General features: G+C 43.0%; 1 protein-coding gene across 2 annotated transcripts; it reads left to right on the forward strand.

Moving 5' to 3' along the window:
• Positions 1-257: 257 nt before the first annotated feature.
• LOC133381702 (RAD51-associated protein 1-like) lies at positions 258-11830 on the forward strand. Of its 2 annotated transcripts, none has more exons than XR_009761710.1 (6): positions 258-702; positions 1854-1903; positions 6194-6335; positions 6761-6870; positions 8750-8896; positions 11112-11830. XR_009761710.1 is itself a non-coding variant. In XM_061621107.1 (6 exons), the coding sequence occupies exons 1-6, from the start codon at positions 617-619 to the stop codon at positions 11309-11311; spliced, it is 669 nt and encodes a 222-aa protein (XP_061477091.1). In that variant the 5' UTR covers positions 259-616; the 3' UTR covers positions 11312-11830. The 2 variants fall into 2 exon arrangements, 1 of the variants encoding a protein (XP_061477091.1); XM_061621107.1 differs by having other exon boundaries at positions 259-636.
• The last annotated feature ends 7985 nt before the right edge of the window (positions 11831-19815 follow it).

The following is a 19815-nucleotide window of genomic DNA, read 5'->3' on the forward strand; positions in this document are numbered from 1 at the left end:
ATAGAGACGAAAGGCAGGTTTTTATTAGTTTGCTAGCTGATAGAGGAGCTCCGGTGGGGGACTTGGGAGTCCTTCTCAGGGACTGTAATGTGCCGACTTTAGTGTTACAGTATCTGCCATTTGGTGATTTATGCAAGAATGTAGATTGGTTCGTTTATTGCGATTAGTTTTTGTGTGTGTGTTTTCCTTCTGTCGTCAGTAGGTGGCGGTAATAGGGCCTTTTCGGCTTTGCTTCGATATAAAACCCCATAGGAAGATAAGAGCAGGCGCAGTGCAAAGCGGAAGAAGTCCCATTTCCCCCCATAGAGATAAGAACGTTAAGTTGATAGTTTCTTCTTGGGCTGAAAAATTAGACTCACGCTCAGGGTTCTTTTAAACTTGTTTCTTTCCTTTGAGGGAAAGTCCATTTTCTATACGACTTACTGCTACACTTACAGAGGAGCAACTGCCTTTCACTGCTCCGGACATCAACGCGTCCGCGCGCAGCTGAATAGCGCGCAAAGCTTCTGCATGGCCCGTTGAATGTTCTCCGGGAAGGGCGGCTCACCTCCTTTCCCTCCAGCCTTCCTGCGCGCGAATTATGAATTGATGGCCGACTGAAGACTTGCCCAGTACGATGGCGCCGTCAGCGCGGAGGTGAGTGTGTTAATTGCGCCACGTTTTCTTGTGTCGGAGGAAGAGGAGAAAGTTTTGAAAAACGAGGTAACTTTGTTACGTTTGTGGAGGAACGAAGCAAAGAGAAGACAGTAATGGATAGAATTCCTTTCGGAAGAAATTGCTTTGTAAGCGTTGTTTTTCAGCTGTGAAGCCCTAAACCGCCTAGGCTCAGGATAGCTGGTTGCCAAACTATTGAGATCTTTAGTGGGTCTGCTTACAGAATCCTCACTTTTTTTCAAGTGTAGTAGGCGGGAGCAGGGCTTCTTTCCGTGGCCGTGCCTTCTTTCTGGAAATGCATCCCCTTATTCATTCGCCAAATCACTTAGCTGTTGCTTTCTAAAAAACTTAAATCTACTGCCTTCAAGTCGATTCCGACTTATGGCGACCCTATGAATAGGGTTTTCATGAGGCTGAGAGGCAGTGACTGGCCCAAGGTCACCCAGTGCGCTTCACGGCTGTGTGGGGATTCGAACCCTGTTCTCCCTGGTCGTAGTCCAACACCTTAACCACTACACGACACTGGCTGGAAGTAGAAAAAGAGGAAGGCCGAACCAGAGATGAATTGATTCCATAAAGGAAGCCACAGACCTGAACTTACAAGATCTGAACAGGGTGGTACATGACAGAGGCTGTTCATGGACTGCCTTTGAGTCAATTCCGACTTATGGTGACCCTATGAATAGGGGTTTCATGGTAAGCAGTATTCAGAGGGGGTTTACCATTGCCTTCCTCTGAGGCTGAGAGGCAGTGACTAGCCCAAGGTCACCCAGTGAGCTTCATGGCTGTGTGGGGATTCGAACCCTGGTCTCCCAGGTCGTAGTCCAACACCTTAACCACTACACCACACTATAGGACACCACTTTTCTTTGCCTGTTTTTGTGCCTTTAGCCACCATCTTAGATTGCACTGAGGGCAATTTTTAAATAAGGGTTTAAGGGGGGGGGGGAACTGATTTTGCAGATGCCTGAAGGTGCTCTGATAGCTAATGAGTTGAGGGCTTATTGTTTGTGAGTCTTACCAGGAAAGTGCTGTTTTCATTGATAAGGCCGAGCGTGATATTGAGCTGCCGCTTTAAGCTTCTATCCTGACTCACATGCACACACACACCAGGGTTGTTGTTGTTTTGCTAAACTTGTAGTTCCATGGTCAGACAAAAACTGATGCCTATTGTGTGTTTGTATGTTTTATTCTCCCAGGAATAAGAAAGCAGTTGATTATTCTCAGTTTGGCAGTGCAGATGATGATGGTAAGTCATTCATGGTTCCATTCCTTCATGCCAAAAAGGGACAGATTTCATTTTCAATAATTATGTAATGTGGAACTCAGTGCCAAAAAAACCAGGAAGCTAGCTAAGAAGTTTAAAACAGAAATAGAATAAAATTAGCTGAATAGTAAAAATAAATATCAAAATCAAATAAAAACCAGGTCTAGCAAGACTGAAACCATTGTTAAAGCAGTATCTAACAAGGTCTTCATCTGGGGCCTAAAAATAAATAAATGTTGATGCCAGTTGAGTCTCCCTAAGCAGACATTTCAAAGACAGGATCTTCATACAAACAAACTCACCACTTCATATCGCTACCTGCCTCACCTCCAATGGCAGGCTGACCCAAAGAAGGGCCTCTGGGAAAGTATCCAGGCAAGTTCAGTTGGGAACAATGGTTCCTTGAGATCTGAAACAGTTTGTTGTTATGTGCCTTCAAGTTAGGGTTGCCAGGTTCAGGGCCTGAGACTGATCCTGTATCTTTAGGAGAAAAGAAAGTCAGCCAAATGCAGGTGTTCTTGCAACCCTGTAATGGGAAAAACCACAAGGTGGAATTCTTCCTTCCCCTTGCACAACTTTTAAAGATACAGAAGACCTCTTGGTTGCCAGGCCCAGCCTCCAAGAGGTCTTCTGTATCTTTCTACATTTGGGTGCCCTTCTCATCTATGTTCAACTTGTGTCTGAGGACAAACTTGAAATTTAAGTTAATAAAGGAGTTAATAACATGCACATAATAAAATTGTATCCAGGGCCTGGCAACCAAGAGGTCTTCTGTATCTTTAAAAGTTGTGGAGGGGGAAGGGAGAATTCCACCTTGCGGTTTTTCCCATTACAGAGTTGCAAGAACACCTGCACTTGGCTGACTTTCTCTTCTCCTAAAGATACAGGGTCAGCCTCAGGCCATGAACCTGGCAACCCTACTTCAAGTCGACTACGACTTATGGCGACCCTATGAATCAGAGATCTCCATCAGCATCTGAAGCTGTAAAGACCTTTAAAAGTCAACACCAGTACTTTGAATTGGGCTCAGAAGCATGCCAGAAGCCAGTGCAGTTGTCCAGTCAGCGTAGATGTTACTGAGGTAGATGAACCAATGGTCCTTCTCAGTATAAGGCAGCCTCCTATGCTTCTAGTGCTGTATGTCTGCTTGATACTGTGGAGGACTAGAGACACACAATAGTTTTAATAATTCTTTGTTTTACTGTAATGTTGATGGTTTATCCAGTTTTTAATTGTCTTATGCCTGCTCCTCCAAAACTGAAGAAATGCTACATACGTTAGCAGCTTATAGCTTCATTTGTAACACTTTTTTTAAAAAAATTAAGAAGTAAAAATTCAGTCATTATTGTCTGAATAAACTGTACGTTTAATACAAAAATGAAAAAATGGACTGCTCAAAGTCGATTCCGACTTATGGCGACCCTTTGAATAGGGTTTTCATGGTAAATGGTATTCAGAGGTTATTTCACCATTGTCTTCCTCTGAGGCTAAGAGGCAGTGACTGGCCCAAGGTCACCCAGTCAGCTTCATGGCTGTGTGGGGATTCGAACCCTGTTCTCCCAGGTCGTAGTCCAACACTGACCCAGGAAAAGGGCAGGGAGTGGGAGGGGAGGAGATTGGGTGGGTGGGCACTGGGCAGAAGGGAAGCCCCTTTCCTTTGCAAAAGGAAAACATTGTAAACAGAATCATTCTTTTCCAGGCTTTCCCCCACCTTTTTATTCTACAGCAGGCACATGTAGCCTCCCACCTAAATTTAAATTTTTCCCTGGCCACATCCACACCAGGCCTTTATTTCACTTTGGACAGTCATGGCTTCTCTCAAAGAATCCTGGGAAGTGTAGTTAGTGAAGGGTGCTGAGAGTTGCTAGGAGACGCCCTGTTCCCCTCACAGACCTTCAATCAGAGTGGCTGACTGTTAAACCAGTCTGGCCGCTGGAGCTCTGTCAGTGGAATAGGAGTCTCCTCTCAGCACCCTTCATAAACTACACTTCCCAGGATTCTTTGAGGGAGCCATGACTGTCTCAAGTGAAATCAAGGTCTGGTGTGGGCGTAGCCCCCTGATTAGGCAAGCCCAGTGAGCTTCATGGCTGTGTGGGGATTCGAACCCTGGTCTCCCAGGTCGTAGTCCAACACTCTAACCACTATACAAAACATGAATCTAATATACAAAACCAAGTTATACATCCTATGTTTTATGTTCCCAAAGTAACAAAGTGACTTTCAATCTGTAAAGGATGCTTAAAAAACATTTTTCAATTTCTCCCTAAATTTCCATATTTTTCCTCCATGGCTTCAATATTTCTGGAAATTTGACCTCTCTTGTGAAAAGCAAGTCTGCCGCTTTAGAAGGCTTTTTCCTGATGCACAATGAAAGCTAGCAGGGCTTGAAAAATTAGCTGGGTAGATGAGAGATATTAATAAAAATAAATGGCAAAAGAACATAGTTGGCCAGTGGCTCCTCCTTCCCAGTGAGTCATTGCCAGTTAGGAGGGATTTTTCAAAGTTCTGAACAGGTATTGCTAGACTGCTTTATGTGAGATAACCTGGCTTCTGAATTTGGGATGTTGGAGAGATGGAGTTCGTAACTCTGGGTGCAGCAAGCTTCCCCCTTTCTCCTCCCTCAGCTGAAAAGTTGCAAGGGAAGGAGGCAACACCCCATTTCAGTGTCTTTCACTCACACCTTGTAGTGGGTGCCTCTTGGGAAAGAGTAATTTCAAGTAGAGGAGTGTGTTCCTCATTCCTTTGTGCTTGTCCTTGCTCTGCCATGAATGTGATAATAATGCCTCCCTGTATTTTATTTTCAGTCATACTGGATTACTGTAGAAGATCTAAAGCTCTAGAATAGGGGTAGGGAACCTTTTTGGCTCCATGGGCCAGATCTTTATCAGGATTGGCCTCATGGCCCCAAATTGATGGATGAGCGGGGCTACCTACCTGTCAATCATGTGATGTCATTATAACATCACATGATTGCCGTGTGAGGTGTCTCACCCACCTATCAAAATCCCTGGCTGGCAGGTGCTTGGGAACCTCGGCACAAGGGCCATCGCTCAGTGTTTGGGGAAGTACTGAGTATGGGATTGGCAAAGCGTTTCTTTTTCCTCTTGGGGAGGTGGGGAGAAAGAAGCTTGTATTTAAAAAGGTTTTCTTTGGTTGTGTATGGCAAACTGAATAGGATTTAGCTTCACTCATCAGTTGACAAGTAAGGGCTAAATTATGCTCAGTTTGGCTGGGTGCACCTGTTCCCATTACAGTATGGTGTAGTGGTTAGAGTGTTGAACCAAAACCTGGGAGACCAGGGTTCGAATCCCCACTCAGCCATGAAGCTGACTGGGTGACCTTGGGCCAGTCACTGCCTCTCAGCCTCAGAGGAAGGCAATAAACCCCCTCTCAATACCACTTACCATGAAAACCCTATTCATAGGGTCGACATAAGTCGGGATCGACTTGAAGGCAGCCCATTTCCATTTTCACATGATTACTGACTGATTTTCTCTCCACATTGGACACTAATCTCAGTTTATGGAAGTCCATTTGCTTTCCTTCCTATTTTGAGGAATCTTTTTGCTCTTTTTACTTGGTAAAAAAAAATATCTGCATGTGTTAGGGAGTCACTGTCTGTGGGTGTACCAGTCAAAGAGGGTCCACACATTTTGCTGTCAGAGGGAGCAAATTGGGGCCCTGCAGAGGGTGAGGAGAATCGACTTGAAGGCAGTACATTTACATTTAGGCAAAGAAAGCCTTTTAAATGCTGGCTTCTTTCTTCCTCCTTCCCCCACCCCAGGGAAAAATTAGTCCTTTGGGAAGTGTCACTCATAGGACTTGCAAAGTGCTTTTTTTCTGCCCTCCCCTGGGGAGGGGGAGGGAGAAAGAACCCTGCATGTAGCAGGCTTTCTTTGGCTGTGCATGCCTGTTCCCTGCAGCCAGCCAAATTAAGCAGAATTTGATAGTCTCTAATCAGCTGATTGACATGTGGGGGTAGCTGGGGGAAATGGTCTCGCAGGTGAAATTGAACCACCTGGTGGGTCAAGATTGGCCCATGGGCCAGAGGTTCCCTTCTCAGCAGTACGACATGTGAGAAGGCTCTTGGGATTGTCGTTGATCACAAGCTGTATGTGAGCCAACAGTGTGAAGTGGCTGCAAAAAAGGCAAATGCTATATTAGGCTGCATTCCTTACAATACATGAACAGTACATATTATGAAAGTGTTGGATTCCTAATGGCTGAGCGTGCACTGTTGAAGTTTGTGTCTAATGTGCTTCTGCTATGCAGATGATGATTTTGCAGATGCAGCTATACCTTCAAGCAAAAAATCAAAGAGGGTATGTTCTGGGTCAATGAAAGAGAAAACGGTACAGCAAAAGAAGCCCTCCAAAGAGGAGATTCAGTTACAGAAGGCAACACCCAACAAAAGGTAAGACAAAGGAAGACAAAATTGAGAATAAGTCCATTGTGACTCTTCCTAGCATTCAAAGTAACAAAGAAATAGAATGTGGTCTGATACGAGTTCATTTTACATGTGCTTATGTGTTTGATTGTGACTCACAGGGCCAGTTCAGACACAATACTGGTTCCCTCGTAGCTTACGTTAAGAAACGGGTACCAAACCTCAGGGATGCAAGCTCCTTCCCATCAGTGGAGTGAATTTCCCTTGCCTGTCTTAACTGCTGTTCTCTGGCACTGATCTTAACCATTGGGACGGTTATAAAATCTAGAACCAGAATTTAAAGTTGGTTTCAGATCCTGAATTAGTTTTTTTTTTTTTTTTATTGGTACTGGGGTTAATAAACTTACATATGGATAATGTGTTTTCCAAAATTGGTTTTCAAATTATTTCAGAGTTGCCTTGGATCACAGACTTTATCAGAGAGACTTGGAGGTCGCCTTAGCATTATCAGTGAATGAATCACCAGGAAGCAACCATGAAGTACAAGATTCACAGGGACAAGGTGATAACGACAGAAATGCTCCTCTCTAGTACTTCTTCCTTTTTTAAAAAATAGTTGACACTTCTGGATAGTGATGGTTTGTTCCATACCTAGGTTTGGGCTGCAGTCATAGAATCATAGAATAGTAAAGTTGGAAGGGGCCTATAAGGCCATCAAGTCTGACCCCCTGCTCAGTGCAGAAATCCAAATTAAAGCATTTTTGACAGATGGCTGTCCAGCTGCCTCTTGAATGCCTCCAGTGTTGGAGAGCTCACCACCTGCCTAGGTAGTTGGTTCCATTGTTGTAGCACCCTAACAGTTAGTAAACTTTTCCTGATGTTTATTTGAAATCTGGCTTCCTGCAACTTGAGCCCATTATTCCATGTCCTGCACTCTGGCATGATCGAGAAGATATCCTGGCCCTCCTCTGTGTGACAATCTTTCAAGTACTTGAAGAGTGCTATCATATCTCCCGTCAGGTTTCTCTTCTCCAGTCTAAGCATGCCCAGTTCTTTCAGTCTCTCCTCATAGGCTTTGTTTCCAGTCCCCTGATCATCTTTGTTGTCTTCCTCTGAACCTGTTCCAGTTTGTCTGCATCCTTCTTAAAGTGTGGAGACCAGAACTGGATGCACTACTCAAGCCGAGGCTTAACCAGTGCTGAATAGAGGGGAACTAGTACTTCACACTATTTGGAAACTATACTTCTGTTAATGCAGCCTAATAGAGCATTTGCCTTTTTTGCAGCCACATCACACTGTTGGCTCATATTCAGCTTGTGATGAACGACAATTCCAAGTTCCTTCTCACATGTAGTAGCACTGAGCTAACTATCCCCCATCATATAAGTGTGCACTAGAGATTTTTCCTGGATGTAGAACTTTGCACTTCTGCATGTTAAATTTCATTCTGTCTAGACCCCAATGTTCCAGCCTATCAAGATCACTTTGAATTTTGTTTCTGTCTTACAGGGTATTAGCTATCCCTCCCAATTTTGTATCATCTGCAAATTTGATAAGCATTCCCTGCACCTTTTCATTGAAGTCATTAATGAAAATATTGAAGAGCACTGGGCCCAGGACCGAGCCCTGTAGTACCCTGCTCCTTACCTCCCCAAAGTTTGAGAAGGAACCATTGATAAGCACTCTTTGAGTATGATTCTGGAGCCAACCGTGGATCCACCTGATCCATCCAGCCCACATTTAGCTAGCTTGCTAAGCAGAATATCATGGGGCACTTTGTCAAAAGCTTTGCTGAAGTCGAGATATATTATGTCCACAGCATTCCCACAGTCTACCAGGGAGGTTACTGGATCAGAAATGAGATAAGATTAGTCTGGCAGGGTTTGTTCTTGATAAATCCATGTTGGCTTCTAGTAATCATTGCATTGTTTTCAAGATGCTTACAGATTGACCGCTTACATGCCCTACAGTCCTACATGTACAGAAGACCAGAAATAAAAAGGATTTATATATTTTAATTTTATTTTTTTTACCAAGAATATTATTAGATGAAATATTGATGTTGAATGCAAATCACAAAATACAATGTGAGCTACTCCATAGTTGGTGCAACGCAGAAGTGGAAATTCTGAAATGTGCCATTTTAGCTACAGTGAAGTACCTTATTCAAAGTTCAGTTAATTATATTGATAACTATAAAAATTAAGATAGGCCCTGTCCTACATTACCTATTCTCTATCTTAAATATGTATGGTACTGCATCCTATCTATGATTTAGGTGCAAGTTCAGGAGCACATGCTTCTGATTAGACATGTATAGGATTGCCCTGTAAGTTACAGTCCTAAATACACTTACTAAGGAGTAAAGTACCCACAGTGGGATTGCCTTGTTAATACTTGCCAGCTATCACCATTAATTTCCATGCCATTTCTCATTTCAGCTGAAGAATCTGTGAGTGCTTCCAACCTCAGTGAAGATGATTGTGGTGAATTCATTGTAAAGAAGAAAGCTATAGAAAATAGGGGGAAAGGAAGGAAGTTAAATGCTGGGGCGGAAAAGCATTCCAAATCAAAAAAGAATGCGATAGGTAAGCAGGTTTAATTATTTCCTGAGTGCCGTTAAAATGCTAAGCTTTCCTGCCTCTGCTTTTAAGAGGTATGTGTGGTATAGGTAAAATATTACTTATTTTAAACCTAAGTGGTACTTTCTCTTTGTGCCCTCTTACACTAGTGCTATGTGAAATAGTAATCAACTTCCCACCCCCGTATTTCTCAAATTTAGCTTATTGTTTAACAAAAAGGTCATGACAACGTAAACTGTCATGTAGGGGAAGGCTTGATCTAGATGCATCTGGTAACAAAGTGCATTTGCAGGTGACACATTTCTTCTGATTTATGTCAGTGTTCCCGTTCTTGCTTTCAAGTCTCCAAATGATTGGATGTTTACTATTTAAATAGGAATTTATACACTACCTTTAATGAGTTCTCAGGACAGCTTACAAAGAGTCAAAATCAGAATAAGATCAATTTGCTGCTGACAAATTCTGGTGATTAAACGGTATACAGATAGCTTAAATAAATAAAATAAAATTGATGTGCTTTTCATTCATATGTCTTTCTATTATGTTCTGTTTTCCATGAACCAAGAGTATTACATGAAAAACTAACAATATAGTAATAAAAATAAAAATTTGATTTATATCCCGCCCTTCCAGCAGGAGCCCAACACTGAAAACATTAAAACGTCTTAAAAACAAACTTTAAAACACATTAAAACAAAACATCGTCAAAAACATGACTTAAAAAAAGCTTTCAAAACATCTTCTAAGATTAAAAACGTTTTTAAAAGCAAAGGTTAAGAACATATTAAAAAGCAGTTCCAACGCAGACTGAGATAGGTCTCTACTTAAAAGGCTTGTTGAAAGAGGAAGGTCTTCAAAAGGTGCCGAAAAGATAGCAGAGACGGCCCCTGCCTAATATTCAAGGGGAGGGAATTCATAGAATCATAGAGTTGGAAGGGGCCTTGTAGGCCATCGAGTCCAACCTCCTGCTCACAGCAGGAAATCCACAGCTAGAGCATCTCCCGCAGACAGCTGTCCAGCCTCTGCTTGAAGACATCCAGCGAAGGGGATCCCACCACCTCCCTAGGCAGTCGGTTCCATTGCCGAACTGCCCTTACTGTCAAGAAGTTCCTTCTAATGTCCAATCTGAATCTACGCTCCTGCAACTTAAAACCATTAGACCTAGTCCTACCCTCTGGGGCAGCAGTGAACAAATCTGTACCCTCCTCTATGTGACAGCCCTTCAGGTACTTAAAGAGTGCAATCATGTCACCCCTCAGCCTTCTCTTCACCAGACTCAACATGCCAAGTTCCTTCAACCTTTCCTCATAAGACTTGTTCTCCATACCAGCTTCCACAGGGTAGGTGCAGCCACACTAAAGGTTCGTTTCCTATGTTGTGCAGAACGGACCTCCTGATAAGATGGTATCTGCAGGAGGCCCTCACCTGCAGAGCACAGTGATCGACTGGGTATATAAGGGGTAAGATGGTTTTTCAGGTATCCTGGTCCCAAACTGTATAGGGCTTTGTACACCAAAATTAGAACCTTGAACTTGGCCTGGTAGCAAATGGGAAGCTTTAGCACGCAATCAGCTGTAGCATGGGGAGCTCCAGCTGCCGTGCTCCATCTGATAGGGATCTGTAGCTGATTGCGCGCTACAGTTGAGCAGCTGGGGCGCAAGATCAACTGTAGCGCGGGGAGCTCTTGCACTACAGCTGATCCCTGTCAGCTGGAACGCGGCGGCTGGAGCTCCCCGTGCTACAGCTGATCGCCCCACTGGCATCACCGTATTAGCGGAACGCTAAAAAGGGGGGTGCTGACAAGCGAGGCCCTACTGTATTTTCATTTTTAGGGAGTTTGTTCTATCTCCTAGGTTATTGAGAACATGGCTTAGCTTACATATTGCTTTTTTCTCTCACTCTGTTTTGAGATGGGCCTTTTTTTAAGGGAGGCTGCTACAACATCAGGTTCGATGAGGGCTGTAGGAACTTCGATATGTATGAGCAGAACTAGGTGGCATGCAGAGTCTTCCTTTAAAGTTTACAACACACTTACATTTGTATAGATAGATTAAATGTGTATTCTGAAGCGTCCTCTGGAGAGAAAAAATGAGCTCAAAGGAGAGTGTACTGAAGATGAGCTTGTGTGTTTACTTAAAGAGTTCACAAGTGAAAAGGAAACAAGGTATGAATGAGAGATGCTAGTCTACTTTTTCTTATTGTACTTTTTCAATCTTTTTAGCTCCATTTGGAAGCAGTACCAACCAGCTGAGCAGAGTACCTGTGAAATCACCCACTCAAGGTCTCAGGCTTGGCCTCTCTAGGTTAGCAAGAGTGAAACCCCTGCACCCAAATTTTGCAAGTACCCAAGTGCATGTGATGGCTTTAGAAGGTTGTAAATTGAAATTAAATACCTGGGGTGAGGTGGAGGATTTTTTTTAAAAAAGTGGGAAATCTGTTATAGGCAATATGTTTATAATTCTGAATGGGGAACTAATGCATCTTTTTTTTTAAAAAAAAATCCATGCTGAAGTGTAAGGTTACAAGCTACTGAGAGCGCTTAAAGTAATCTCCAATAATGTTAAGACCCCTCTTCTATGCTTGGCAAATTTATCCCAGTTTTGTAGTTCTGGCCCCATGAAATAATTTTGAGTTATGGCCCAGGCAAGATTCCTTAAATTCTGTGGTGTCTATCTAGAGGTTGCATTTTTAAACATTATAAACTCTCAGTGTTGACTTGTGTACCTTGGATTTAGCTAAAAACAATCTTGAAGTTATACCTTGGTATCTTCATCCTTTCGATAAAAAAAATGTGGTTTTCAGGAATTTATACTTTTGCCCTGCCTCAGACTGCCCCGTACTATTCCCCAGATATTTGTAACAACTATTATCTGATGTTGATAAAAGTATATTATGTATCATTGTGACTTTTAAGAACTGAAATAAAATATTTGTAGAAGAAGCAAAAAAGCTGCTTGTCTTTGCCATTTTAAGTCTTCCTTGGTTCACACCATTCATACACAAAATGACTGGTTCAGTTTCAGTTTGCTTTGAAGAAAAGTGATTGCTCCAGTACTTCTGTACTCCAGTTTGGATATATACTTGCAGCACATCATTCACTTGGGAGCTCCAAAACTTCTGAATAAAATGAGCTCTGGATGTAGCTTCACATGTTGCTTTTTATTTTTTAGGTTTTTCCTTTTTTTCTTTTTTATTGGGGGGCAGGGGAGTACAAAAGGTTGCATCGTAGGTGAATCGAGTTGGATTGAAGCTAGCCAAATGACGAGCAATCTACTTCAGAGTGCTAATGTGCTGGCATAAAAGTTCTTGAATTAAGTACAGGTCTTGTATTGACATTTATCATTTGCTTTAATGTTTCCAGGATCAGAAGTCCCATCTACTTCTCTGATCCTAAAATATTGAATCAGAAGCTTTCTCGTGTGGGTTCTTAGGCTTGCAGGCTGGGGAAATAGCACAGAAGGACCTAAGATTTCATTTTTCTATGTTAGGTATAAATGGTTAAGTAAATTATACAGCCACAAAAGTGAATTTTTCACATTCCGCAATGTTAAATGGAAAATACCCCCCAAGCCATTCTGAGGCTTCCCATAAGCTCATTTCAAAACAAAACCTTGCAAAACTTACAGTCCTGAACTCAGAAATGCTTGCTTAACAACCCTGTCAATTTTCATGGTGATACCCAAAACAGTCAGAGAGAATCAAGAGTTCAAAGTCTAAAAAGAGAAAAAAACCTCAGAGCCCTTTTGGACTTTTTTCTCTGAGAGTTCTCATAATCTGTTGAAATTCATTAAAAATCAGCCATGTTCACAGAGTATCTGTAATCCTAATACTGACCTTGCCCCATACTCTGACCTTCATCTTCTGCAGTTTAAAAGTTTAAAAAAAATTGCCTGGAAGCCAATTATAAAGGCAGGAATGCTCAGTAAGAACCAACTGTGAGTGTTCTACAAGCCTCACAGCTGCTGAGCTTAGCTAATTGGGGCCACACCCACACCAGACTGATTTCACTTGAGACAGTCATGGCTTCCCCCAGACAATCCTGGGAAGTGTAGTTTGTGAAGGGTGCTGAGAGGAGACTCCTATTCCACTGACAGAGCTCCAGTGGCCAGACTGGTTTAACAGTCAGCCACTCTGATTGAAGGTCTGTGAGGGGAACAGGGCGTCTCCTAGCAACTCTCAGCACCCTTCACTAACTACAGTTCCCAGGATTCTTTGAGACAAGCCATGACTGTCCAAAGTGAAATAAAGGCCTGGTGTGGATGTGGCCAGGGACAGCTTTGGTTTAAATTTGGGTAGGAGGCTACATGTGCCTGCTGTAGAATAAAAAGGTGGGGGAAAGGCAAAAAAAAATGATATTGTTCACAATGTTCTCCTTTTGGAAAGGAAAGGGTTTTCCCCTCTGCCCAGTGCCCACCCACCCAATCTCCTCCCACTCCCCTCCCCTCCACCGGGTCAGTGTTGGACTAGGACCTGGGAGACCAGGGTTCGAATCCCCACACAGCCATGAAGCTCACTGGACGACCTTGGGCCAGTCACTGCCTCTCAGCCTCAGAGGAAGGCAATGGTAAAACCACCTCTGAATACCATTTACCATGAAAAACCAATTCAAAGGGTCGCCATAAGTTCAGTCGACTTGAAGGCAATCCATTTCCATTTTCAAACATAAGTGCACAGAAATAAATCCCATTGAACTCAAAAAGTATGCAAATGATCAAACTGGGGTTGCCATGCCCAGCCTCCAAGAGGTCTTCTATATCTTTAAAAGTTGTGCAGGGGAAAGGGAGAATTTCACCTTGTGGTTTTTCCCATTAAAGCATTGCAAGAAAATCTGTACATGGCTGAATTTTCTCTTTTCTTAAAGATATAGAATCATTCTCATGCCCTGAGCCTGGCAACCCTAGATCAAACCCACCCTCCCGTCTCCCTCTTGCCCCTTCCCTCAGCCTTCCTTTGCCCCTCCCTACCCATCCCCTTCCAATTCCCCCCTTCCCCCTACTCTTCCTCCTTCCCATGGTCAGTTTTACCTATCTTAAGCATGATTGCAGGGAAATAAATACCATTGAACTCTATAAGCATGCAAATGATCAAACCTGCCCTCCCCCTTCCTTTGCCCCCTTCCAATACGCTCCTTCCCCCTCCCCCTCTGCCTGCCCCATGGCCGGTTTTTCCTATCCTAACCATGATTGCATAGGAGTAAATCCCATTGAACTCAATATGCATGCAAATGATCAGACCTGCTTTCCCCCTCTCCTCTCCCTTCCTCCTGCCCCCTCTTCCTTCCTCCTCCCCTGCCCACTCCAGCCCTCCCTCCCTCCCCCCCCGGTCAGTTTTACCTATCCTAAGCATGATTGCATGGGAGTAAATCACACTGAACTCAATAAATATGCAAATGATCAAACCTGTCCTCCTCCCCTCCGCCTCCTGCCCTCCACATCCCAGTCCTCCCCTCTGCCTTTCCTCCCCTCCTCTTCCTTCTCCTGCCCTCCACATCCCATGTGGTCAGTTTCACCTATCCTGAGCATGATTGCAGGGGAGTAAATCCCACTGAACTCAATAAGCATGCAAATGATCAATCCATTCTCAGCAAGCTTGCACAGGATCCCATTTCTTACCTCCCAGATTAAAAAGCAGGGAAATTCACTAATAGGCCAAAATACTTTGCAGTTTAAGAATGTACCTATAGCCCACAGCTATTTCTATCAAACTTTAAAATTGGGCAGCTACAGTGAATGCACCAGGGGAGCAGGAGATCTGAACTCCTCTCTGAGATATTGTACTGGCCTACAAATTGGTCAAAATGCAAACACAATTTGGGTTGGTCTTTCACAGTCCAATCCTCTTGCTGTGTAGCTTGCAAGAATTTGGTAACATGCCTCTGAGCATATGGTGAGTGGTGGCAACACCTGCCATCTCCAAAGATAGAGAATTAACCCATTCACACCTTAAAATAAAAAGTAGCTATGCAAAGGAAACTAAAAGAAAAGGGTGTGTGTGTGGAGCACACCACTTGGCATGAAATTCAGAGTCACTTGTTTTAAAGTCATACCATGAAAGGAGAGAGGGTCAGGAAGGGAGTCATCCCAGCATGCCCCACTGGGCAGGCTAACCCTCTTAGTCCAATATGTACCAAAGTGTAGTTGTTGGGGCTTCCTCTGTTGCAATTCCCAGCATACTGCCTCCAACAGTGGAGGCAGAACTGAGCAATTGTGGCTATTAGCCATTGATGGCATTCCATTCCATGAATTTGTCCAATCTTCTTTCAAAGCCATCCAAATTGGTGGTCCTCATGGCAAGATCTCAAAGTGACCTATTTATAGGGCCTGATAAATCCATAAACGCCCATGGTCAACTGCCCTGTTACCCCTTCCCCTTTCAGAGTATGGTGCATGTTGTTGTTGTTATGTGCCTTCAAGTCGATTACTACTTATGGCGACCCTATGAATCAGTGACCTCCAAGAGCATCTGTCATGAACCACCCAGTTCAGATCTTGTAAGTTCAGGTCTGTGGCTTCCTTTATGGAATCAATCCATCTCTTTTTGCCTTCCTCTTTTTCTACTCCCGTCTGTTTTTTCCAGCATTATTGTCTTTTCTAGTGAATCATGTCTTCTCATTATATGTCCAAAGTATGATAACCTCAGTTTCATTATTTTAGCTTCTAGTGACAGCTTTGATTTTATTTATTCTAACACCCAATTAAGCAAGCAAGCAAATAAGAAGAAAGGGGTTTTCAAGGAACCTCAGGTGCTTTTAATTCAAATTGTAAATAGAGTTGATCAAAGGGGGAGTGGCAAATCTCCTCCTCAGCCTTTAGAGAAACCTTTGAAACTGACGGTTACATTTTTTTAACATAAATTCATTTAATAGGAAATAGGTTAGCAAAATCAATAGCTCAATTGATTAACAAGAATAAATTAATCTAACTATTATCATCAACATCATCATTCTCCGTTTGTTTTTAGCCAAGTCCAATAATCCAATGATGTTCCAAATTCATTCATTTTAATTCAATGTTCCAAATTCATTCATTAAAAAAAATAACTTAAATTTGTGCTCAACCTAACATCCGTCTTAAAGAAAGACCTAATCTGCAAAGAAAGTAGTTACATTGCTATGCCTAATTTACTCAAAAATGTAATGGTAATAAATGTTTTCAGAGGGAAGAGAAGGAAAAAAGCAAGACGAAAAGGAAAAACTTCAATAAACATTTGCAATCAGCTGAATGCATCAGATTTTCAAAGAGTATGTTATTAAAAGAGTTTCTTCCCTTCTCCCAGGCTTCTTTTAATTAATTAATTAATTAATTTTATTTATTTATACTTGTATACCGCCCCGTAGCCGAAGCTCTCTGGGTGGTTTACAGTAACTAAATTCTTGTTTCCTTATGTAAGTGTTCCTGAAATTAAGTAGTCCAATGAGAGCCTTCCTTTCCAATGTGCTTAAGTAGTTTCCTAATGTGGGGACATGTTATATGAAATAACTGTCGGAGAGTTGCGATGCTGGGAACGGAGATTTCTGAGCGAGCTTATGTGTGTGTGTTTGAATCCTTGCTAAGATTCTACCTTCCCTGCAAATTAGTCAGACAGAGACTTTAAGCTTTAAAATAAGAAATAACTACTTTATTCTGGAAGTACATGCTTGATAGGAAAGAGTCCTATATCTAGCTAGCTAAACTGGAGGCACAAACACTGAGCCCAGTGCTTGCCCTCATGCTTGCAGGAGAGGGAGAGACAAAGGAAAAATGTCTGCTCCCCTCTCGAGAGAAAGAAGACTGGGAAGGAGGGAAGGAACTGGGATCAACATCCTTTGCATATCAGTCTAGCAGGAAGGGAGAGACAGCAGGAGATCAAAGGGATAGGTATAGCCTAGCAACCAAGAGGTCTAACCAAAAGCTACCCTTTTAACTCCATGTAACCTCAACCCACAAGTTGGAGTTGAACCACATATATTCCAACAATAACTGGGAATTGATCAAATCATCTCCAAAGAACAATACTACTCAAGTTTGACTAAAGAGATAACTCCACTGAATGAATAGCTAAGGAATAACCTGAAGTCGTTCCTTTCACATTTCCTCACCTTAAAAGGCACCCGATGCTGGAATAGTTCATATATTAAAAAAATAAAAATAAAGGAAGATTTTTAAAAGGTTATACTTAAAATAGTTCAAAGTCTTACACAGCTTCTTGTTGGCAGTGATGCTGGCAGTTGTCAGAGGGTGAAATGGAACGCTGCCTTCCAGTTGTTTTGTCCCCTGAGTACACCTGCCATCTAGTGGCGATTGCAGTGCAGTACATGCATACACAATTGCTTCACTTTAAGTACGTTTTCACTTTACATACACGCTCCGGTCCCATCGCGTATGTTAAAGCGGGGTATGCCTGTATGTCACTGAAAGGAAGCCCTTCATATTCTATGTTAATTAAGGCTGACTCACAATAAAGGCTGACTCCCTTGGCTGAGCTGCTCTCTTAAAATTACTTGATGGCTGGTACTCGGATTAACCTTGAGAAACGAACAAGAAAAGTTCAGCTAGAATTCTTGTAGAGGGGGGCTTATTTTGGAATGTACTAAATACATTTGGTTGCTTTGCAGAGCAAATTCACTTTCTTCAAGTGCTGAAGAGCATTTAGAATTACAGGTGAAGACAGCAGTTGCATCATCCAGACCAATGTTTGCCTGAGAAAGCTGGGAAGGCCCCCAAATGGGTTGGATGGAACAAATATCAGGTGGATCCACAGTTGACTACAGCATTGTACCCAAAGAGTGTTTATCAATGGTTCCTTCACAAAGTGGGGGGAGGTACTGCGAGGTATTGCAGGGCTTGGTCCTGGGCCCAGTGCTCTTCAAAATTTTTATTAACGATTTGGATGAGGAGGTACAGAGCAGGCTTATCAAATTTGCTGATGATACAAAATTGGGGGCACAGCTAATACACTGGAAGACAGAAACAAAATTCAAAGGGACCTTGATAGGCTGGAGCGCTGGGCTGAAAACAACAGTATGAAATTTGACAGTGATAAGTGCAAAGTTTGACACTTAGGAAAACCAAAACCAAATGCATACTTATAAGATGGAAGATACTTGGCTCATCAATCCTACATGCAAGAAGGATCTTGGATCTTGATCACAAGCTGAAATGAGCTAACAATGTGATGTGGCTGCAAAAAAGGCAAATGCTCTTTTAAGCTGCATTAACAGAAGTGTAGTTTCCAAATCGTGCAAAGTATTAGTTCCTCTCTATTCGGCACCGGTTAGGCCTTATCTTGAGTACTGCGTCCAGTTCTGGACATGGCACTTTAAGAAGGATCAGGGGACTGGAAACAATGCTCTATGAAGAGAGACTGAAAGAACTGGGCATGTTTCACCTGTAGAAGAGAAGACTGATTGGAGATATGATAGCACTCTTCAAGTACATGAAAGCTTGTCACATAGAGGGCCGGGATCTCTTCTCGATCGTCCCAGAGTGCAGGACACAGAATAATGGGCTCACGTTGCAGGAAGCCAGATTTCGACTAAACATTAAACACTTCCTAACTGCAAGAGCAGTACGACAATGGAACCAATTACCTAGGGAGACATTCAACAGGCAGCTGGACAGCCACCTGACGGGTATGCTTTACGTTGGATTCCTGCATTCACCAGGGGCTTGGACACAATGGCCTTGTAGGCCCCTTCTAACTCTACCATTCTATCATTTTATGAAATGCAACAGCAATACCTGCACCTTGCCACCTGCTGCTGCCTGCCTCAACCTCCTTATTGGAAATGATGGCTGCCATACCTGCAAAGTAGGATTCCCCTGTGTGCTCCTCCATTCATGTGACTTTTCCTTGCTTGCTTGGTCCACTGATACTGCCATGTGAAAATGGGGGAAGGGATGCAAATTACCAGATCCATCCCTGCCATGGCGTAGCCTCACAGAAGAGGGTGGAGGGAGAGCAGAGGGGCAGAAGTGCCACCACCCCAATCATCTGCCACCTGACTGCAGTGCTTCACTCTGCATCATCATTCCTGCGTCATCACCTTGCATTTCTTGACAATGAAATACTTCACCACTGAAAGAAAATTCTATTCTGGAAATGGCTGAAAATTACAATAATGTTCATAACTTTTCATTTGCTAACTCCAGCTGGGTTGTTTTTAACTGTTTTTATGTTTTTAAATGGTTGTAGGCGGGAAAGAGAGATGGGGTCCGGTGCTGAGTAGCTTTATTGTATGCTCGATGCGTTTTGCAATTTGTCCTTCTTCAGGAGCTAAAAACATAAAAACAAACTAAAATCATTGTCGTGAACAGGGCTGGTTCTAAAGGGTGGCCAGGTGCGGCACTGGCCCGATGGCCCATGGAGCTACAGGGGGGCTCTCAGTCGCCCCTCCACAGCCCCACCTACCTGTCTGCTGTCTTTTACCATTGCCCTTAACGAAGATAGCGGCCACGGTTTCCCTAAGGAACTGAAGCCCCTGCCGCCATCTTAGTTGACGGCAGAGATGCGCATGCGCAGCAAGCTCGAAACCCCAAAAGAGGCAGACTCCTCCACAGAATCGTTGTGGGTGGTGATACCATGCCCCAGGAGGGACTTAATACTGGGAACGATCTATCGTCCCCCTGATCAAAATGCTCAGGGAGACCTTGAGATGAGATATGAAATTGAGGAAGCATCCAAACTAGGAAATATGGTAGTAATGGGTGACTTCAACTACCCGGACATAGACTGGCTGCATATGTGTTCCAGTCATGACAAAGAAGCAAAGTTTCTAGATATTCTAAATGACTATTCCCTAGATCAGTTGGTCATGGAACCGACCAGAGGGACGGCAACCCTGGACTTAATCCTCAGTGGGGACCGGGACCTGGTGCGAGATGTAAGTGTTGTTGAACCAATTGGGAGCAGTGACCACAGTGCTATTAAATTAAACATACATGTAA

Source organism: Rhineura floridana, chromosome 3 (genome assembly GCF_030035675.1).
Source record: "Rhineura floridana isolate rRhiFlo1 chromosome 3, rRhiFlo1.hap2, whole genome shotgun sequence".
NCBI classification, from domain to species: domain Eukaryota; kingdom Metazoa; phylum Chordata; class Lepidosauria; order Squamata; family Rhineuridae; genus Rhineura; species Rhineura floridana.

Excerpts from the sequence above, each read along its gene's own strand:
- LOC133381702 (XM_061621107.1), top strand. The coding sequence starts at position 617 with ATGGCGCCGTCAGCGCGGAG. Across the intron at positions 637-1,853 it reads ATGGCGCCGTCAGCGCGGAG|GAATAAGAAAGCAGTTGATT; the intron begins GTGAGTGTGTTA and ends TTATTCTCCCAG. Across the intron at positions 6,336-6,760 it reads AAGGCAACACCCAACAAAAG|AGTTGCCTTGGATCACAGAC; the intron begins GTAAGACAAAGG and ends AAATTATTTCAG.